This window comes from Myodes glareolus, chromosome 5 (genome assembly GCF_982192425.1).
Source record: "Myodes glareolus chromosome 5, mMyoGla1.1, whole genome shotgun sequence".
NCBI lineage: Eukaryota > Metazoa > Chordata > Mammalia > Rodentia > Cricetidae > Myodes > Myodes glareolus.
In genome coordinates, this window is record NC_142030.1 from 25,309,041 (window position 1) to 25,328,905 (window position 19,865).

The following is a 19,865-nucleotide window of genomic DNA, read 5'->3' on the forward strand; positions in this document are numbered from 1 at the left end:
CCATTTGCAGCCACACAGAAAAGCATGATTATTATCGCATTTATGCTCATCAAGCGGTAACCGTTCAAAGCTGACAAATGGTGGAGTCCTAGCCACTCTGAATACTAAACATCTTAGAACAACAAAACAAACAGAAAGAACACAGAGCTGCTACACGGCTTGAGAGTTCCTGGAAAACGGCTTCACCTCGGTTGCCTTCCTTCCCGTAGGGAGTCTCACACAAGTGTGTGAATAGCACAAATCCACAGGAAAACCAAATAAGCTCAACCTTGCCGACTTAGCTCCCCCTCCCCTTTAATGATAAACTTGAATGCATCTGACATTAATTTGGTTTCATAAGCATCTCTATCTGGAGAGGAAAACTCTAATTTGTTTACCTCGCCAACCACAATCTCTAGCTTTCTTTGACTGCACACTAGGCATTTTTCCCGGGTTAAATTACATTAATGCTGATTAACAAGGAATGATTTGTATCTTCTTTGGTCTATCTCCCCCCCTTCTCTTGTTATTTTTTTGTGTTACAAGTGGGGGAAAACAAAAACAAAAACTTGTTCTGAAATAAAATCAATTGGAAACGCCTGGCTGAGAGTTTAATTGCAGGCTCGGGGGAAGATAGTTCTAGAGATGAGTCACACCAGCGACTTCAAGCTGCATTGGTCTGAACAGTCATAGCCTTGTGCAAGGCTCAGTCTGCTCCCGTGTGGGTACGCTGGCCAGGGAGTTGGAATTCCAAGTTCTAACCTCCAGATGCATGTGTGTGCAAGGCTAGCACCAGGACTCCCTACAAACAGAAACCACTCAGCCTCTTTAGAAATAGAACTGCACTGGAGACAATGTGATTGAGAATGTATAGAGAAGCTCGGATTCTAGATGTTTCAAGGATTAAGATGGCGTTTCTGGCCCGGGTGATGTTTGGAACAACACCAAAGGGCACAATTGTACACCGTGCAAACTATGTTGTAGATGTTTTTTTTTCCATCATTGAAAACGATGATGGGATATAAGGGGAAAAGTCTATGTGCCTTCTTGATTCAAAAAAAAAAAAAAGCAATAAATACCCATGGAAATGCACAGACACACCCCAATGTTTGTTAGCGACCAACTTCAGCTATGCCTCCGCCCCAACTTCCTGTGATCTTCTGGATATGACTATTTCAAATCATAGTCGACTAATTTGACTGGGGAGACATAAAGCCACCAGACAACTGCAAGGACCATAAAATGACTGAGTTCGGTTTCTCCCTATAAAGTCACTGGCGATAGAGAGGTGTGAGGCTGAGGTGGAAGCGTGGTGAGTGTGCTTGCCTAGCATGGGCAAGGCCCTGCATAGCTTTCCAGTCCCATAAATAAGAACAAGAAAATGGAGAGAGAGAAGAAAACCGGCAAACAGGGCTTAAGTGGGTCACAGATTCAGTTATGCACATCACTCACACAGGCTATTATTTTAAGGAGACCAGAAAGCTGAAAACAATGCAAGGTGACATCTGACTATGTTAAAGACACAGAGGGGCCTTTAGGGGGCCTGTGCTTAAAATGCATCTGGCAATCACAGGCAGGTTTAATCCTGGACTCTAGACACATTTCAAGTACATCCACAAAGAAAGACACTCTGCTGGAAGCTTGGGATGTGTAGAGCAGCATTTTCAACTCAGGTTTCCAAAAGCCTTGATCTATTATTGGATGGTTAAACTCAATGCAACCCAAATCTGCGTTGCAGATGCCCCCTGCTGGCCATGAAGAGGCGTGCATCACAACGGCTGTGGGTTAAAGAACTCTGGATCTAGCTAAGGAAACCCTGCAGGCTCCTTTCCACAAAAGTGGAAAACTATATGTTTCTTGCTTCCTCAAAAAGCGATAAATACCTATGGAAATGCGTACACACACACACACACACACCATGTTTGTTATCTACCATCGTCGCTTACCCCCCACCCCTCCCAGAGTTCTTCTGAACATGACTACTTAAAAATCATGATCGACACTCAAGGTTTGGGAGAAGGCAGGGCCGGGCCATTCGAATAGGGAAAGACTCCATCACTCTGGCATCTACTACTTCCATCTGGCTAAAAGGAAACCACCCATTGCCTCTATTTAAGCCATCTAATACAGAGTGGTACATTAAAATATATGCCCATCTTCTACCTGATTTATGTAATTTCTATTTGGCACCTTAGGTGAATGACCTTAGGGTTAATTTGCATAAAATAACCCTCAGTGACAGAAGTGGGCGAAAGATGGAGAAGGACAGCAAGAGATATACGGTGCCATCATTGCTAAGGAACTGAGCTGTGACTGCAGCCATGACAACTGTTTCCCAAGGCTCGTGTGACTGGCTACAGTATATGACACTCTGAACTATAAGACAGTTGGAAACATGGAATTGACAATGCCAGTTGTCAAATATGGCATATTTATAGAAAACACATTTATCTCGTACAGCCTTCAAGCTCTTGTTATGTTCAACCATTTCCTGTCAGACCTAATAACAATTATTGCCATTTTGTGTGCAAGCTCTTACCTCAGCTGTCATCTGGATGCCCTCATAGGCAAAGGCAACAAAGCGCTGGGGAGGGGTCCAGTGGACAAAGTACTCAGCTTGCAAGCATGAAGAATCCAGAAACTAGGTTTTAAGACAATGTAGGAACTGTGGCGTGTATTTATAATCCCACTTCGGGACAGTGGGAGACAAGTAGGTCCTTAGGTCCTCACTGGCCAGTTGGCCCAGCCTATTTTGTGGGTTACAGACCAGAGAGAGATCCTGTCTCAAAAAATAAATAAACCTCTGAGGGATGACAGCCAAGGTTGTCCTCTGGCATCTGTGCAAATGTACATACACAAACACACACATACACGCATGTAGGTAGTCAATAGGACACTTGTTTAAATAAGCTAACTTTTTCATAACATCAGAGTGCCAATTAAAAACCAGGGCCATATGCAGTTTCTTCTTCTGCTCGCTTGCTTCTTTAACAGACTAATGAGCAGTATCTTTGCTGGGTGCCTCTGAGGCCACACACTACTACTTGTGTGGAAGTCTCCTAGAGAGCAAAAGGCAAAAACAAAAGAGCATGTTTTTACAATGCTCTTTAACAATGCTTTTTAACAATGAAGTGTGTTAGCTCATTACACTTTTACCTGCTTCCGACTGTAACAGTGCGAGATGGGTGTAGGTCACTGGGTACTTGCTCCAGTTAGCGATTTACTTCTCAGTGATGATCAGCAAGTTTTTTTTAAGAAAGTTCAGCTCCTGTGGGGCCATCTATAATAGTTCCCGCTGATCCGATCAAGATCACTGTGGACAGAATGTTTGCTACAAATAATGGTCTCTCTCTGGTCACAGGAGTGAGGCTCGTTCGGACTGGTAAGCCTATTGTGAATCCTTTGTTCATGGTAAACCAAGTCTGTAAAGACGCACGTCACCCTTTACTCCAATGGATGGCACCTGCGGCTTGACACCTGCTTTGCCCCAGGTCCCGTCATTGACTCTGAGGCTTTTCGTTGTCTAATATCAACCACAAGGGCATCAGAATCTCAACTCTCCTACCCTGTTGTGGGCTAGTGAATCTTTCATACAGGGTGTAAGCTAAACACAAACACCTGGAACTTTATTGATACTGTGAAATAAACTATATAAACACTTTTCATCAGCTTGTTAAGTGTTTGGTAGACAGTGTAGCTACAGTAGTCTTGCTTGCCAGGTTATTGAGAAACGACCACCCACAACTAACAATTAATATAGTTGGTTACTTACCAAAAACAACCTAGAATTGGTCTCAAGTAGATCACCTTATTTTCCAATAGTCACTTACTATCTGAGCAACTTTACACAAGCTGTGTAACCTTGGGGCTCAACAACTTGACCAGTGAAATGAGGATGAATTAGGAGATGGTAGAAGACGTTCCTGTGAGTATGTAAGAGAGATAATGACAGTAGAGGTTGGCCCAGTCCCGGGTACATAAATAGTATGTTGCACATGCCAGCTATTGCTATTACTGCCATTGCGACCACTGTCGTCATCATCTTCGCCATCAGCATCTCTACTTATTTAACATCTGTGCACCCAGGACGAGTTCTCACTCCCAATACTCTTTGACTTGGGGACTTGTAACCCTGAGCTTAAAAGTCAGTGATGATGGAGAACTGTATGTTACTTTCATAAATCATTCCATAAATCATATCTCTTCTCCATAAATCATTGAGAAGGCACTATCTAGCTTCTTCCTGGTAGTGTTGAAGATAGCTTTTGAGACACAGAAGGAAACAAAAAATAGAGAAGAGAGAGAAGGAAGAAGGGGATGGGGGGAACTCCCCTGTATGCTGCCACAATACTTCCATTTAAGGCTCTAGAACTAGTCTGTCCCACCCCACCGTAGCTGCACGTGTCTGCCTATTGTCACCCATACCAGGGCAAACGGGGGACTGCGGAGATGGGAGGAGGGATAGAACGGTGTCCATAGTGATTCTGAACCCAGAGCAGCAGAGCTTGAAGTTCAACCTAAGATGACACCTCCACCCAAGCAGCAGACCCTGGACCGACTGCCGGAGCCTCTGGAGCTCCAAACAGGACAGTTTAAAACAACAGTGTCCACCTAAAATGATTCAAAAGTCAGATTTTTATAAGTAGAAAAATGCTCCTGCGAAGGAGAGAGAGATTGCTCATATTCAAACAGGAGACGTTTGGGAGAATTTATGAACCATAACTGTGGTGAAACCATGGAAATAGTAACAATAAATGTGGAGAAGTTTCCATTACCAAGAAAAGCCATCAAGGCAAGAGTAGCAGCCAGTTGCTTTGGATAACCGCGTCATGTGACCACCTGGATCCATCCCTGTGACATCATAAGATACTTTCCAGATCTCCAGTCCGTTTCACGCTCACAAATAATACTCCGACCCCTGTTTAATCTCTGCCCTGCACTTGGCAGAAAAGAGGTGTCTGCCTTTAACTGATGCAAACCCCATCTCAGATTACAGGACTGGAAGCAACCGTCTACATGTTGGAAGGATTGTTCCTTGAGAGAAGCCAAGTGGAACACTGAATGATTTTCCAGAAAGCTTCAAGTCCCCAAAAGCTCCTTTTCCTTAAAGGAAAAAATGGGATAGCCTAGTGACCAAGGTCAGGCATGGCCACCTCAGACTTCTCAGCCCACCCACCGGGCTTTGGGTACTTTCTGAACCCTATTTGCTTGCTTTCTCATTGCCAACAAGAGCAATGGTACCTACCTAAGTATCTTTTGTGGTGGTGAGATGAGCTACTGTACGTGAGGCATTTCTCTCAGTGCCTGGCACACTGACCATAGCACACCATAAGCCCCAGGGTTTATAATTTTTCATGTTAGTATAGAAAGTCCTATGCTAAGAAAGGAACATACGTAGTATAGTCCCAGAACAAAAAGCCATAAAGGGACCGCATGGTGACAGTGTGCCCTTGGCCACCATGACAGTGTGCCTCTGACTAAATCCTCCAGCCAAGCTAGTCACTTTGCTGGGTAAGCTTAAACGGGATTTGAGTTCTTTGCTCTAACCCAAAGAAAGAGTAGGGAAGGGCAGGAAGGAATAAAGGAAACAGGTGATAAGACTCCTGCTAATCCTCTCGCAATAGTAAGATTTTACAGTTGTAACATTCAACATCTTTGGCACATAAGTGAGAAAAGCAAAGACCCATGATCTTCATGGGCTGAGAGTGGTGCCATCACTACCCATCCTTGCACGCATTCCCAATGACCCATCTCAGCTGTAAGTACAACCACTTCATTCTTCTATCCTGTACCCCCGATCCTTATGGACTGTCTTCCTCATTTCAATAGCTGATTGGCTACATGTGTTGCTCTTTTTTCCAGAAAATTCTTTCAATGTGTCTTCCCTCCTCCACATTCAATTTACCAGTTCTGAAGAACTGAACTACTGTGACATCTGCCTCAATAACCTTACCCTCCCCTTTCCACGCCACCCCTTCCCAAGCCCTGCTTGGTCTATCCCAAACTCAAAACATTGGTTTCTGGCTATCCATGTCTCTTGTTACCAGCCTTGTTTCCTGCTATCCCCCACAATTTTTTGCACACCAAGCACCTCCTTGACAGCTCGCAAGCATTCCCCACAAATCCTCTACCACACATCAGTTTAAAATCCTTCTGATTTCATTCCTTCCTCCAAACTCTGCTACCCCTTGAGCCTATCCACAGACTGGGAAAAAGGAAGTGGAGTCATAGCCCATGGCTGTATCTTCTACTTTCCACCACCCAGCAGCATCCCTTCCCACGTTACTAAGGAACACAACTCACTTCGCGTAACAAAATGGTGATGGAGACCAGTGATGAGGATGATAAACTATCCATGAGGTGCCGACAGCAGCTTTTTGGTGCAGAGTGACTATCTGATAAACATGTGTGTTAGTACGAGTGCTGCCCCTACCATAGCATTGTGTACACAGAATCCATACATTCATTCTGTACTAATCTATATGTCAGACTTCAGCAGAACAAAGGCTGTCTGTCATGGTCTGTGTGGGCTGATCAACACACATTGAACAGGGAGATGGAATAGGCCCAGTGGCTATGTGTATTTGACAACAGGTTAGCTTCTTTCAGTCTCTACCTCGTCACATGCTCAACCCCGAAAGCATGGAGGATGAGGTGATATTGTCTTCATTGATGCTGCTTTTTCTAAGACCTCGGGGGCTGCCCAGCACACTGCAGCCATGCTGAGACATCTCTCTTCTTGAGATGTTTTTATTTGTATTTTTACAATAGCATTGTTTTTCCCAAGCTCTGTTCACTCCCTACTAAATGATTCTCATGGAAATTGGGACATTTCCCAAGATTTTATCGTCTGTCTCTGATATACTTATTACTCTGGGTAGGTTACTGGAGGTAATAAAGAGACAGTGTAGGGACAAGGCGGACAGGCCAGAAACAGTTCATTTCCCTTTGACCTTCAATTCCCCATCTTATTCAAAATAGCGCTGGCAGGAACGCTGGACTTTTGGTAATTCAGTTTGGAAGCTAGATAATGAAGAGTGGGAAATGGCCCTCCAGTTGAGGAAGACAGATATTTGTGGAAATTTTGAGTTCCAAAGGTGGAAGGGTCAGCAAAGTTCCCACGAGAGCTTCTGTGGACAGTGGTGGTACCCACAACCGCCAAGCATTCTTTTATGTTCAATTACAGAGAGGCTCCGCAGACTAAACACTTGCTACTGCATGTGGCTCCTACTTTAAACTCATTTAGCATATCCTAAAGAAAAGATGAAAGAATAAATAAGGAGTATTAAAGAAGGAGAAAAGAAAAGAGAAGAAACGGAGAAAACCAAGACCGAGATCTTACTAAACACCAATATGCGTTCCATCACTTTGATTATATGGTGTCTTCTCTCACGATGCATTGTCAGAAAAATTACCTGGGAAATCAGAGGTCTTATTCAGTGTTTCTCTTTGCCTAATGACTAAAAATGGATTGTTGAGAAAATAATGGCACAGCAATGAGAACCAGAGGACGGTTTCTATTGCTGCAATTAGATTTCAAATCATCTTTTCTCTTTCCCTGGAAAAGAAAATGTTGAAACAGAAGCTTATAATTTCTTGGATTTCCATTTTCAAGAATTATCTATTGTTTCATAAGTTCATTTCTGTAATAGTTTACTTGCCTGGCTTTAGTGGAACAAGGGCTGTTTGTCGTGGATTGTAATAGATACCGTGGGAATACTTTTTGATATTAATAAACATTTCTGCCTTCTGATAGCTTCCCCTTTACATGGAGACAAGGACTGGGTGAGCTATTGAAATTCAGCCTTGATATGTGCTAAAATCCTTAATTTGGAGCTAGCATACCATGCGGCAGAGCTGAAGTTTGTGTGATTTACTTTCTGACTCTGAGCAGGCATTTATTTGTTAGTAAAATAGAGGCGTGATGACTGTCTACATCATATCATTGTTTTGAACATTTGATGCCAACTGGAGGTGAATCCTCAATGCAGAGTAAGATGTGAGGTTCTCCAGGCATGGTGGTTCATATCTGTGACCTCAGCACAAGAGAGGTCAAGGCAATTGGATCACAGGTGTGAAATCACCCTGTCCCACCTCCTACCCCTAAGAAGTGGTATGAGCAATGGAAGGCAAAGCATTGTTGTGTGGGAGTTCAAAGAAGCAGAATGGCTTTTCCTTGGCTGGGGAGCATTCTTCCAGAAGGACCAGTGTTTGAGGGTACATGATTTGGCAGAGACTGCATGCCAGGGGGAAGGTGGTATGTTTTGTTTTGGTTTTTGGTCCCCAGAGATCTCAATCTCTTTTTTTTCCATGTATTAACTCTTCAGAGATTCTTCCCAACCTTTCATGTGAAAGCTTGCATTTTCCTAAAAATACTTCTTAAAGCTTTCAAAGCAATCAGTGCATTCTGCACTGTAGCATCCACACACTGAAGACAGAAGACTAGGAACTCCCTGAAGTTGTTGCTAACTTTTAGATTTGGGCTTGTTATGAAAACAGGGTCCAGGAACCAGACAGGCTGCCACAAGCCAGGAGACACAATGTTGACAAACATGGGCAAATATAACATCAGCCTTCAGGCTGAGAGCCTTGCTCAAAATGGGGGACTTGAACCAGAATGATAGAAATCTAACATGTATTGCAAATGTAAGTCAAGATTGATACAAAACACACATAAGAAAAAAAAAGTCTAGAGATTTGGAGGAACGCTGCCAGAGGGCCTCTGAGCATCCCACGGAAAGTATGAGCAGCATCTTCTGGTTGGAAAAACATCTGTGTAAACCCTTGAGAAGACATAGCCTGTGACTGAGATATTTCCACTGACAACGATGGACAACAGCCAGGAAGAAATAGGCACAAGCATGAGGGTAGACTGAGTCACACTAAATTTCATTCCCATATCTCCTGTATGCAGGCTAAAGAGTGGCTTTTCAAGGAGCCCATCTCAGCTTGCAGGACCTGTGGATACCTTATGGGGCAGAAGTGATAAAGCTACGGTGGGCTCATTGTAGAGTGGTCATTGTACAAAGAAAGCAAGAGGATCAGGTTCTTAAGGTGATGTGATAATGGGCGGAGCTACTGTAAAATTGCTGGTTTTAAAGATGAAGGTCAGGCCATATGCCAAAGAATGCAGGTTGCCTCCTAATGCTATAAAAGACGAAGAAATGGGATCCATCTCAGACATCTGACTTCTAGAACTGTGTGAGAATAAATGTGCATTGTTTCGAGACCCTCAAACAAACTTGTGGCAACTGTTACACCGGCAAAGGAAATGAATCCATCCTCTCCCTTTTGCTTTTCAGGTATGGTTAGCTGTACATAAAGGAAAGTTTAAAAGCCAATCTGAGTGTTCTCAGATCCCAAGAGATCTGATGTCTTGGGTCTTTAAGGGCACACGCACATAGTCTGCCCCCTACTCGCAGCCAACACATACACACACACACACACACACACACACACACACACACACACACAGGGTGGGGTGAGAATTTAAAACTTTAAAGGAAGAAATTAAATGGATGAAAGAGACATTAAGAGGGTTAAAAGGCTCCAAGGTGGCACCACCAGGGGTTGGATGGATAAAAGCCCTGTTCATGTTTACCTAAGTTTAGAGAAATTTATGGGACAGCAGCTTAGTGAAACCCTCATTATAGTTGCTTGAAACAAAAGTCAAAATAAAGACCAATAAAAGGTCCCTAGGCCCAAGTCTTTGCTGAGGACCCAAGTTTTGCTTTGGTTTTAACATTACTAGATAAAAATTATCATAAAGATATGCTTCCAGGACTCCTTCATATGGGAACTTCTTGCACCCTGGTGCCCAATCTCCCTGGTGATGACCCTTTCAGCTGGATGAAGAACATAGACATCTAAGGGTTAGTTAAATAACTAAAGTTGACCTCTGTGAGGGGCTTCTGTGTTTCTCTTCCATTTACGAACACTGTATCTGACAGAGAAATGGCTCTCCTTCCTGGGATTGTAAAATAGGTATTTAAATCTGATCTCTAAGCAATGCTGAGTATGTTCAACGGGAACCAATATGGTTGTCTCTGCTGGGACAGCCCAGAGTCAAAGCATGTGTTGAGTGGAGAGATTACCTATGGCTCTGTGGCAGATTTCCTGGCTGGAACCTTGGAATGGAGCTGGCCAGGGAGACTGAAGCCGGTGGCCTTGAAGGTTGCAGACAGGCCTTGATAAGGGGGGATGCCGAGTCCTACCTGGACTTCTCTTGACAGGAGTTAGGCGTGACACTCTGAGTTCACAGAAGAACTGGAGTAGAAACCTTAGCACTCGATTGGAAGGCTAAGGAGCACACTCTCCAATGCATGGTGCTCAGCATGGAATGGGCAGAGGGACGAGGGAAGCGGAACTGGCAAATTGAAACACTGGTTTACTAAAGCAGGGCAGGGTGAGAAAAAGGCAGGGAAGGGGGCTCAGGCACCTTCTCTGGTCAGCATGAGACAGACTGGATGCCCCTGCTGCGTAGCCCTGTTCTGATGATGGATCCAAGGAAGAGGAGGCAAGGGAGAAGGCTACATCAGTACCCTTTTTCTCTTTTGCTAGATCACCTCACCACCACTCCCCACCCCCATGAGACCAGCACTATACAGCAGCAAGTGTTGGGTATTTACGATTGATTTCCAAAGACTTGATAGAGACCTTCTTCATCCTATCTAGCAGAACTGGGGTCAACAGTAAACGTGGCGGTGAAAATAACCCTCTAGCTCTGAGCCTGAAAGACAGCTTACTGGGTCAAGGCAACTGCTGCCAAGTTTAATGTGTGTTTCTGGGGTCTACGGGATAGATGACATGGGAAAACTCTTATGGGATAGAGACCTTATCCCGTGGAAGTTGACATTAACTCCAGGCAGATAGCGTCAAAATTGCATTAAATTGCAGGGCACAGCTGTGAATTAAATATAGTTTCTCCTTTCCAAACTATAAAGTGCAATTTATCACCCAGAATAACAGCATGGGAGGTGATGAGGCCTTGAGTGGGAGGCCAAGTCATTAGTGGGATTAACACAGCTCTCTCCAGGGCTGGATTAGTGACTCTGAGCACAAGCTGAACACAGCAGGGCCACCGCCACCCAGGCTCCCATTGACTCTTCCACAGGCGCTTACTTGACATTTGCTCTGTCATCAGACTGTGATTCAGCATGAGAAGCTACCGGTCTGCTCCATGACAATTCAGCCTACAGAACCATGCATCTAAATAAATGTCCTTCTCTCACGAGCCACCCAGTCTCAGACATTCTGTGATAGCACCAAACTCTTGGCCAAGACACCCAATTACTGCCCACAGAAAATGAATTTCTTAGTGTGGCCCACACAGGTGGTGCCTGAAATGATGTAAAATAAAATTATGAAATGAAACATCTATTTGTCTAAGATTAGAAAATAGTTTATCAATTTATAATCATCTTTGACAAAGAAGTTTTTCCCTGGAGATGGCTACATTACACAGTAGATAATGGCACTTGCCCACATAACTGTAAGCCTGACCTTTATCTTCAGGGCCCATGTGATAGAGAGTACAGGATCCCTCAAGTTGTCCTCTGGCCTTTATATGAGCACTGTAGCACACACGTGTGTGCACGCGCGTGCGCACACACACACACACCAAACAACATATATAAACATACATGTACACACAAATAAATGCAGTAAGAGAAAGTTGCTTTTACTAAGTATAAATCCAAGTAAATCCCCGACTGCAACAAAAGATGTCTTTTATCAAAGCCATGAGAATACCGTACAAGGATGTATGTATTCATCTAGGTGTTGGAGTGGCATACTTGTGCTATACGTGGGGGATTCAGAAGCAGATGTAAGATTCTAGAAATCTGTAACACAGAAAGGGCCAGATCACCAGAGTAGACAATCCCCAAAAGGCATGTGGTTAGGTCTCACACTTCCACAGACCCAAGTGTCCCTTGTAAACTACCACTTGAAACAAGCTGCCAGGATACAGGAAGCCACTTTTTAGACAGAACATCTTGAGTTTTCCCAAACTTCTTGAATCCTGTAGACAAGTGCCTCATCAAGAAACAGATGTTCTGCACACACACAAATCAACAAAAGTCACAGTTTGACCAAAATAGCTGTCCACACTTCACTACTAATAATAAACGCTTGGGGAGCAGGGTGCTTCATGCTGCCACATGCAGTTTACTTGATGCTCTATCTCCTCCTGTGACTCTAAGGGACAGTTCCCATGGCTGTCTAGAATATGGAGCTGAAGGGCTATACGTGAGAACCGATCCGGATGAACTCCATGCTGCTTGAGAAGTGTCTGGAGAGTCCATTGGAGCTGACAGGACACTAGTCTCAGTCTCATTCGCTATTCCTGAAGTGAACCTGCTCACGGAGCTGCTGTCTGGAGGCTTCCAAAGCTGTTTGACACAATCCCTTACGCCCTGAAGCATTTCCTTTATAAAGGAAAAGTGCCTATTTAGGTTGCCTTACCTGGGTACAGCAGCAGTAGAATACCTTGCCAGCAAACACCCTGTGGATGTTCTAGGAGCTCTAGGGCCAGGTGAATAGGCCAAAGCTGCACGCAAAGCTGCGGTGTTAACTATGCATGCTTCCGGCCGTTAGGCTGATTAGATCCACTGATGATCCAGAAAAGACCCAACCCCCCTCCACAGTCCTCTGTGTGTGTGGGTGTGGGTATGTGTGCACGTGCGCATCTGTGTATGTAAATGTGTGTGTGGTCAGGTGTGTGTGTCTGTGTGTGCAGGTGTGTGTACACAGATGTGTGTGTGCAGGTACAAGTGCACCTCCAGTAAATAACCCCATCAATGCTCATGCAATAAATATTAATTAAACTACATGGGTCACGCTGACACACATGCATACACACAAAACAAACAAAGAACCTATAGGAAAATAAGAATGAGACTCGTTGGGTAGAACACAAGGTTCAATCAGATTGGGAAGAAGATGAGAGAGGGTAACAGAGGGACTATAATCAATACACATAATATACACTTAGGATACCCTTTTTTTAAATTCTAGGCTATACATATCTCAATGAACAGGAGCACATCTAGTACAATATAATTGCTACAACTTTTAAATATATGACTGGATTTAGGTACAGAAAATAATTAAATTAAAATGAAAAAATTAGTAACACGTGAAGTCTGAATTCAGAATAGCAAGGTAGTTGGGGGAGAAGGCATATAGAGGAACATGCTTGGTCAGGGTGAAAAGAATTATAGAGGAACATGCATGATCAGGATGAGAAGAAATGGACAAGAACATGAATGACCAGGGCGAGAAGGAGTGTAGAGGAACATGCATGATCAGGGTGAGAAGAAATGGACAAGAACATGAATAACCAGGGTAAGAAGAATTATAGAGGAACATGCATGATCAGGGTGAGAAGGAGAATACAGGAACACGCATGATCAAGTCTTGCAAGAGTGATTCCTAGAGGGAGCCCAGAACTGCCCTGTGTCTCTTAAACTTCGAGATTATAGTTCAGGATCTCTGCCTGGTCCCCATCCAGAAACTCTTTTTAGAGTATAACAAAGCTTCCTAAACTGTACCTGCAAATATTGTGTTAGGTAATGGAGGGGGGTTGTTTATGAGATCTAAGAACCTTAATCTCAAATGTGTCAAGTTTTGGATCCTAATTCAAACAGAACAACTGCAAAATGGTCACTAACTGTTCGCATGTTTACTGGGTAGTTACAAGTGTTAAGGAGTTCTACCGTTGATTCCTGAATAAGAATCGTAGTTTTTAATGTGTTTTCTAATGTCTTATACAGGGCTCACAGTGTGTTTTTTAAAAAGGAGGAACATGAAGAATACTTCAGGAAGGTGAACAATGATGCAAGAAATAAATGTTTATCAAAGACTCTGACACATGACTGACTAATACAGTGTTTTCCAGGCTGCCTCCGGACAGTCTCTGTAGGGTCTACCCATGATGCCTGCCACCTTGTGAATTTTGTTTCTTTTCTTTCTTGTGCCATTTCTTTCCAACAATATAGTTATTTGTTTTCGGAGGAGGAATGAGGCTCAAAGACAGCCAGTGCTTTCCAGCTCCTACAGAAAGGAATTAAGAGGACAGCTGTGGTCTCTGGTCTTTCCATGTCCCATTCCAGTGCTAAAGCATAGGCAGAGAGACTGCAAAGCCATCCCTCTTGCGCTGCATCTGCCTTTCCCCTTTGTGCTGCTACTGTGTCTCCCCAGCCACTTTCTGGGACAATCAGAGGGTCAGGCGTTTGCTGTCTTTATCCTGGGGCAACTGGACTCTGTCTTTAAAATATGGTCCAGATCCCACGTTATCTGAGAACTGATTGAAACTTTAAAGGAAAAAGAGAGACAGGAGCCCATTATTGACTGGCCTCCATTCACATCCTGTTTCCTGTTGCTAATGGTTGATCCTGCCTGAATTAATTAAAGTTTCACTCCTTTTCTCTCTGGTCAGCAAGACAAGCCATTAACACTGGCCCGAGAAACAAACTTTATTTTATTATCATCTATCCACTATACTCTGAGTTCTTACTTGAAAAGGAGAAAGAGATTTGACAACCTTCCAAGGACCCTTCCTGACTAAGCTTCTGGGCCCTGAGAGCCTGTGATTCAGCATAACCCAGACTAAATGAGGAAAAGGGGGAAGTGTCTTGTTAACAGAGGGAAGAGAAGCCACTGACGGAGCTGCGACAGTGGCTTCAGGAGAAGCACCCCAAGCTGGGGAGTTCCTTAATGGCCAAGAGAAAAAGGTTTGCCATCCTTGAAGACAAACACCCACTGCTTACCAAGTGGTTTCTGCCTCTATTATAGAAATGCTAGGTTTCTTTTCACCTTGCCTTTTCCACCCCCTTCCCTCACCCCTACAGGAAACCCTCATTACCTCATTATTTAGAAGCATGTCCTTTTCTCCTATTGTGACCTAACATGTCACTGCCAATGTCTGCTCTTCCCCATCCCCATGGAAAGCAGAGAAAAGCACCAGGTTGACTATGGGCAGACCTGTCTCCAGAGACTCTCGATTATTCAAGAATCTTTTCAGGAAAATATTTATCAAGAGCCTACTACGTACCAAATGCTGACTGTTTTGAATTCTTCTAGGCAAAGAAAGAAAAAGAATCTTGTTTCAAGCAAACATCTTCAGTTCTCAGAGTCAAGAAGTTTGGATGAGCCCAGCGTTTTTAATCTGTTCTCTGATACCATAACAAAATACCTGTGGCTTCCAGTTCTGTAGGATCTACAGGTTTTGGAGCATGGTCCTTGTATCAACTTGGACCTAGTAAGGACCTCATTACAGATGGTGTAATGTTCTAAGAGGAAGAACCCACGTAGTGAGTGGAGGGCTCCCATAAGAAATACCCACCAAGCCCTACTATGGCTTGTATCTTGAATGTCTCCACAAAGATCCAAAGATCCAAAGCTTGGTCTGTAGGAGGTGCTAATGGGAGGTGGTGGACTCTCTAAGAGGAAGGATCTAGAGATTCAGTGGTGGTGTGTCCTCTCATTGAGGTGAGAGACCTCCACCCTTCCATCTTTTCTTTGTTATATGGGAACAAGGTGAGCAGTTTTGCTCTGACATGCACTCTATTTTGCAACTCCAAAAGCAGTGTAGCTAGCTGATTATGAATGGAACTTCCAAAATCAGGAGCCAAAGGAAACCTTTTCTATTTGTAAGCTGATCTTCTCAGGTGGTTTGTTATAGTGATAGAAAACTACCCCCCCCACACACACACCACCAAAGCTCTTAAATATCATATGATACTATTAGACAGTCTCCAACATACTCCTCCGCGGGGGACAAACCAAATCCAAATTACAGAATGGTGAGTGAAGTGCGCTACCTAGGAGGCTGTGCCAAAGATGAGTGAAAACTTGGAGGTTTCCTTCCTTTCTTGCCTGAGACTTGGTACAGATTGCATTAACACTGACCAAACTTTCGGTTACATTCACGTCTGCACAGGCAGCTGTCGCCTTGGCCTTGAAGACTTTCCTCAGATCCCTTCCTCCTACTCATATGTGCCTGGCTCTTCTGCCCTGTAAGATTAGTTTAAGCATCATTTTCTTAACTCCCTGTGAAGTCCTCTCCAACGATTGAAAGCTCTGAGGCCCAACCGGGTCCCCATTTTGTACTTCTAGTACTTGATATTTTATTTCTCTCCACTGGACTATAGCACTCAGTAATACGCATCCTCATTTGCCTTCCTACATGGATGGGGACACTGTCCTGTGTGCAGGGTATGGCTTGTCATCATCTAAGGAGTGTATACAGGCTTGAAATACCTGAGATTGCTTCATCAGGAAGAATCCACAATTTCTGGGTAACCTCCTCCAACATTATTAGCTTACTGTATTCTTAACATTACGAATTCTGCAAAATGCTCAATTATGTCACTAGCCTATCCACCACAGTGGGCTTCGAACGTATACATTTCCAGTAAGACCAACACTAACCCCCAGCTAGAAATAAAGTGGATAAATAACAAATGTGAATATAAATAAATTCTAAAGTTGATAATGAATCTAATACACGACAGTAATAGAAATAACTGCAAAAATCCCATCACTGTATCTCTGTGAATCTTGTGCATTGCATAAAAACACAGGGCAAGGCGAGTAGCAATGTCCAGATGGCCAGACTCCTGCAGGCCGTCACAGTAGCGGCATCACCTGTTCACCGTTGTGATCAAGGAAGATAGCTCAACTGCCGATACCAAGCGGCCTAAAGGCATCTATCCACACTGTGCACAGTCAATGTGCGACTCTCACAGCTAAAGAGAAAAGCAAGATGCATCACCTGCTCTTCAAAGAAGTTGGGCTGCTTCACAGCTCTACGTCCCACTCTCCACCCCCCAGCCTACCCCCAGCCACCTCCACCCCTCCCAATCCACACCCCCACCCCTGCCCAATGAATAATGGACTACTGAGTTACCAGCCAGCTACTACACACTCCACTGCTACAGGTTTCTCCTGTGTTCACCAGTTTAAAACTAGTGTGCTTCTGACTCCGGGGAATATGCTGTAATGCCTTATCTTATTTTCCAGTCACTTCAAATGTATTGCTATGATGGAAAGCACCAAGAGAAACGTGAAGTTTTAAAAAGGCAAACATCCTTGATGGACCATGAAACAATATGACCGTCTCAGACAAAAATCACCACTGCCCTTAGGAACTGAAGTAGGCTGTATGAGAGTCATTTTTACTTCCTTTAATGATTGAGGGTCAATATACATCTAACCAGACCCATTTCCTAAAAGAGCAGAACCCGGCTACCCACCCAGATCACAGGGCTACGATGTCATTTTTAGTAAGATGTTTATTCTGGATGTAGGATTCTTTGCAGACTAGATAGTACAGTCCAGGACAACTATGTGTCCGAGAACTCTAGATAAAAAGCAAACCTTGCATCCCAGGAATTTGTCTTTTGCCCAGCAATCCAACTACTTCTAGCTAATGAAGTTGAGGAAAATGAGAAGCTCCCTCTGTCCCACTGTAAACCCTGCAGAGGCTGCAGTTCTGATCTCTAGCCAGGAATAAAGGTCATTCTTCCCACAGTTCTATTGTGTCTGACTTTTTTCTGAGCACTGCACACATGAGCGCTTACTGGGTTCCCCACATCAGCCTGTGAGGTAGATATGCTGCCTACCCTCTACTTTACAGATAAGCAAAGCAAGAGGTTAAAGAAACGGCTCAAAGTTACACAAGTCATAATTAGGGGAGCCAAAATTCAAACTCAGATAATTTTATGCTTCAATGTTGGAAGCTACCTTTTAAACACACACACACACACCCCTACAGAATCTTCTGGGAGGAAATGACATTGTGTGCTAACTAAATGACACATTAATTCTCTCCTGTTGGATCCCCAGGGCAGTTTTTTTTCCCCCCAAATCTCTGTACTGCTACAGATGTGACGATGCCAAGTCTATCACCAAACAGCTATTTCAATCCTGTGACCTCATCCCACGGTGCCTCCGGGGATCCACCCTTGAGTAAAGGCTCACCACATCTTTATCTCTTACACCGAAGAAGTTCGGGTCTCACCTTTCCAGGCAGGAGTGCGGCAGCGCTGCCAGTCCCTTACACATTTTGGCAAGCGGCTTAGGTCCTCAGTCTTGGACGCGAACTTCTCAACAGCTGTACAGGTCTCTGGAAACTTCAACACTGTCTGGTGCAGCCTTTCCCTCTGAGGAATTTATACAGGCTCTCACACAGCTCTGTGCCTCTGAGGACCAATCCGGAGCTCCGGAGAAATTGTGGGCTGGAGTCCAGACGCAAGTTGCCTGAGGTGGGAGCTGGGAGGCCTCCCTGGCTTCAGGCACTGCTGGGGCCGGCTTCTGACTGCTTCTGTTACTACAGTCTGTTGCTTGTTTAGTCAGGGCTAAATTAGACCCTAACTTGTGATAAGACCATTAGTGCACGAAGTCTGCAATCCCAGGCCAGCCACAACGGTGATGTGGAACCACTTCCCAGCTGTCACGGGTGGGGGGATACATCACTGAACCCACCTTTCTCTCACAACGGAAGAAACGGTGCTTCTTTTTCATGGTGGAGAGTACATGTACCTGAGGATCCCATGTGCTGGGCACTTGGATGGATGCTAGGAATTCGAAGCTAAAACGACCAGCCCAGGCTCTAATGGCACGGATGTTGGTGCAGCAGGTGTGAGCAACAGAGGCAGGCCTGCCCAGGCTGCTGTGAGCTGTCTAGGTACATTGTTGCCAGATTCAGGGGTTGCAGAGCCAAACTAATAGTGAAAAGCAGAGAAGGAAGGTTTGTTCACTGTGGCCCTGGAAAGACTGACAAAGAGGGTAGGGTGCAAACACAGAGCAGGGGATTCACATAACTAAACAGTCACGCAGAGTGATTCCCCGCCCACCTGTGTACAGCTCCCAGGTCAGTCTGCCGTGAGGTTAAGGTCATTGTGCAAGCTGCAAAAATCTTTCTCCTGGAGACAAATTCCTGTTCCGGATGCCCCCAGGGCTTCAGCTGTTTCCTCTCCCTGCAGGAGAAGCCAGAGGGGGTCTAATTGCTTAGAGCCCTTTGTTTCAACAGTTTGACCACCAACAAGCCTCTCCTTGAAATGTCTGTTCCTGGGAGGTCGACGGGTTACATTCTCCCACTCTTTGCCTTAACTCCTCAGTCTTGAGATGAAATATGCCTGTGACTGAAAACAAAATCGGGAAGAGAATACAAGCAGGACTCAAGGTCAAAATACACTCCCGTAGTGCCAGGTTCCATGCCAGGAACCATTTCTGCACAACTCTTGGGTTTAGTTTCTTTCCGAAGGCTAGAGCTCGATCCTGTTGGTTTGAGAAAGGGCCTGGCTGTGAAACCTAGGCTGACCTCAAACTGTTGTTCCTCTTGTTTCAGCCTCCCAAACCATGGGATTACAAACAGCCGCAACTCTGCCCAGTGTGACTCCATTTCAATCCTGACAGTTTTCAACCTTGTCTCTGTACAATGTTCTCTGAGGACATGATTAAGCCCCTGATGGTTTGTTTTCTACTGACCCTGGTAACTGCTCTATGGTATGAGCAGTTGAGGGGGAGGCTTTCATTGTAGATAGGAGAGAGAGAACAGGCAGGGGCATCTGGAACAGTCCAGAACAGGGGGATAAAAAGTAGACTAAATGTGGCCAGCAGGTTTCACCTGGCCACGAGAGAAGGCGGCACAGATCAGAGAGAGAGAGAGAGAGAGAGAGAGAGAGAGAGAGAGAGAGAGAGACATCCATGTGGAAGAATGCTGGAGAGCAGAGAGAAGGAGAGGGAGAAAAAAGAGGGAGAGCCTGAGGGGGTGGACGGACAGAGCCAGCACATCACAAATAGCAGTGTTAAAAGGAGAATGAGTAGCTGGGGTGGGGGGAGACCTGGGGGGAGGGTGTTAAGGTAAGGGAGGAGGTAAG

General features: G+C 44.6%; 1 protein-coding gene across 1 annotated transcript in view; it reads right to left on the reverse strand.

The window, feature by feature from the left end:
• The window catches only part of LOC125412279 (regulator of G protein signaling 5), a 40,928-nt gene extending 22,765 nt beyond the window's left edge, over window positions 1-18,163 (reverse strand). The window contains exon 1 of the mRNA XM_048452949.3: window positions 18,005-18,163. Within this exon, the coding sequence (XP_048308906.1) occupies window positions 18,005-18,048 (44 nt within the window). The 5' untranslated portion in view covers window positions 18,049-18,163. The remainder of the gene's footprint in view (window positions 1-18,004) is intronic.
• Window positions 18,164-19,865: the final 1,702 nt, after the last annotated feature.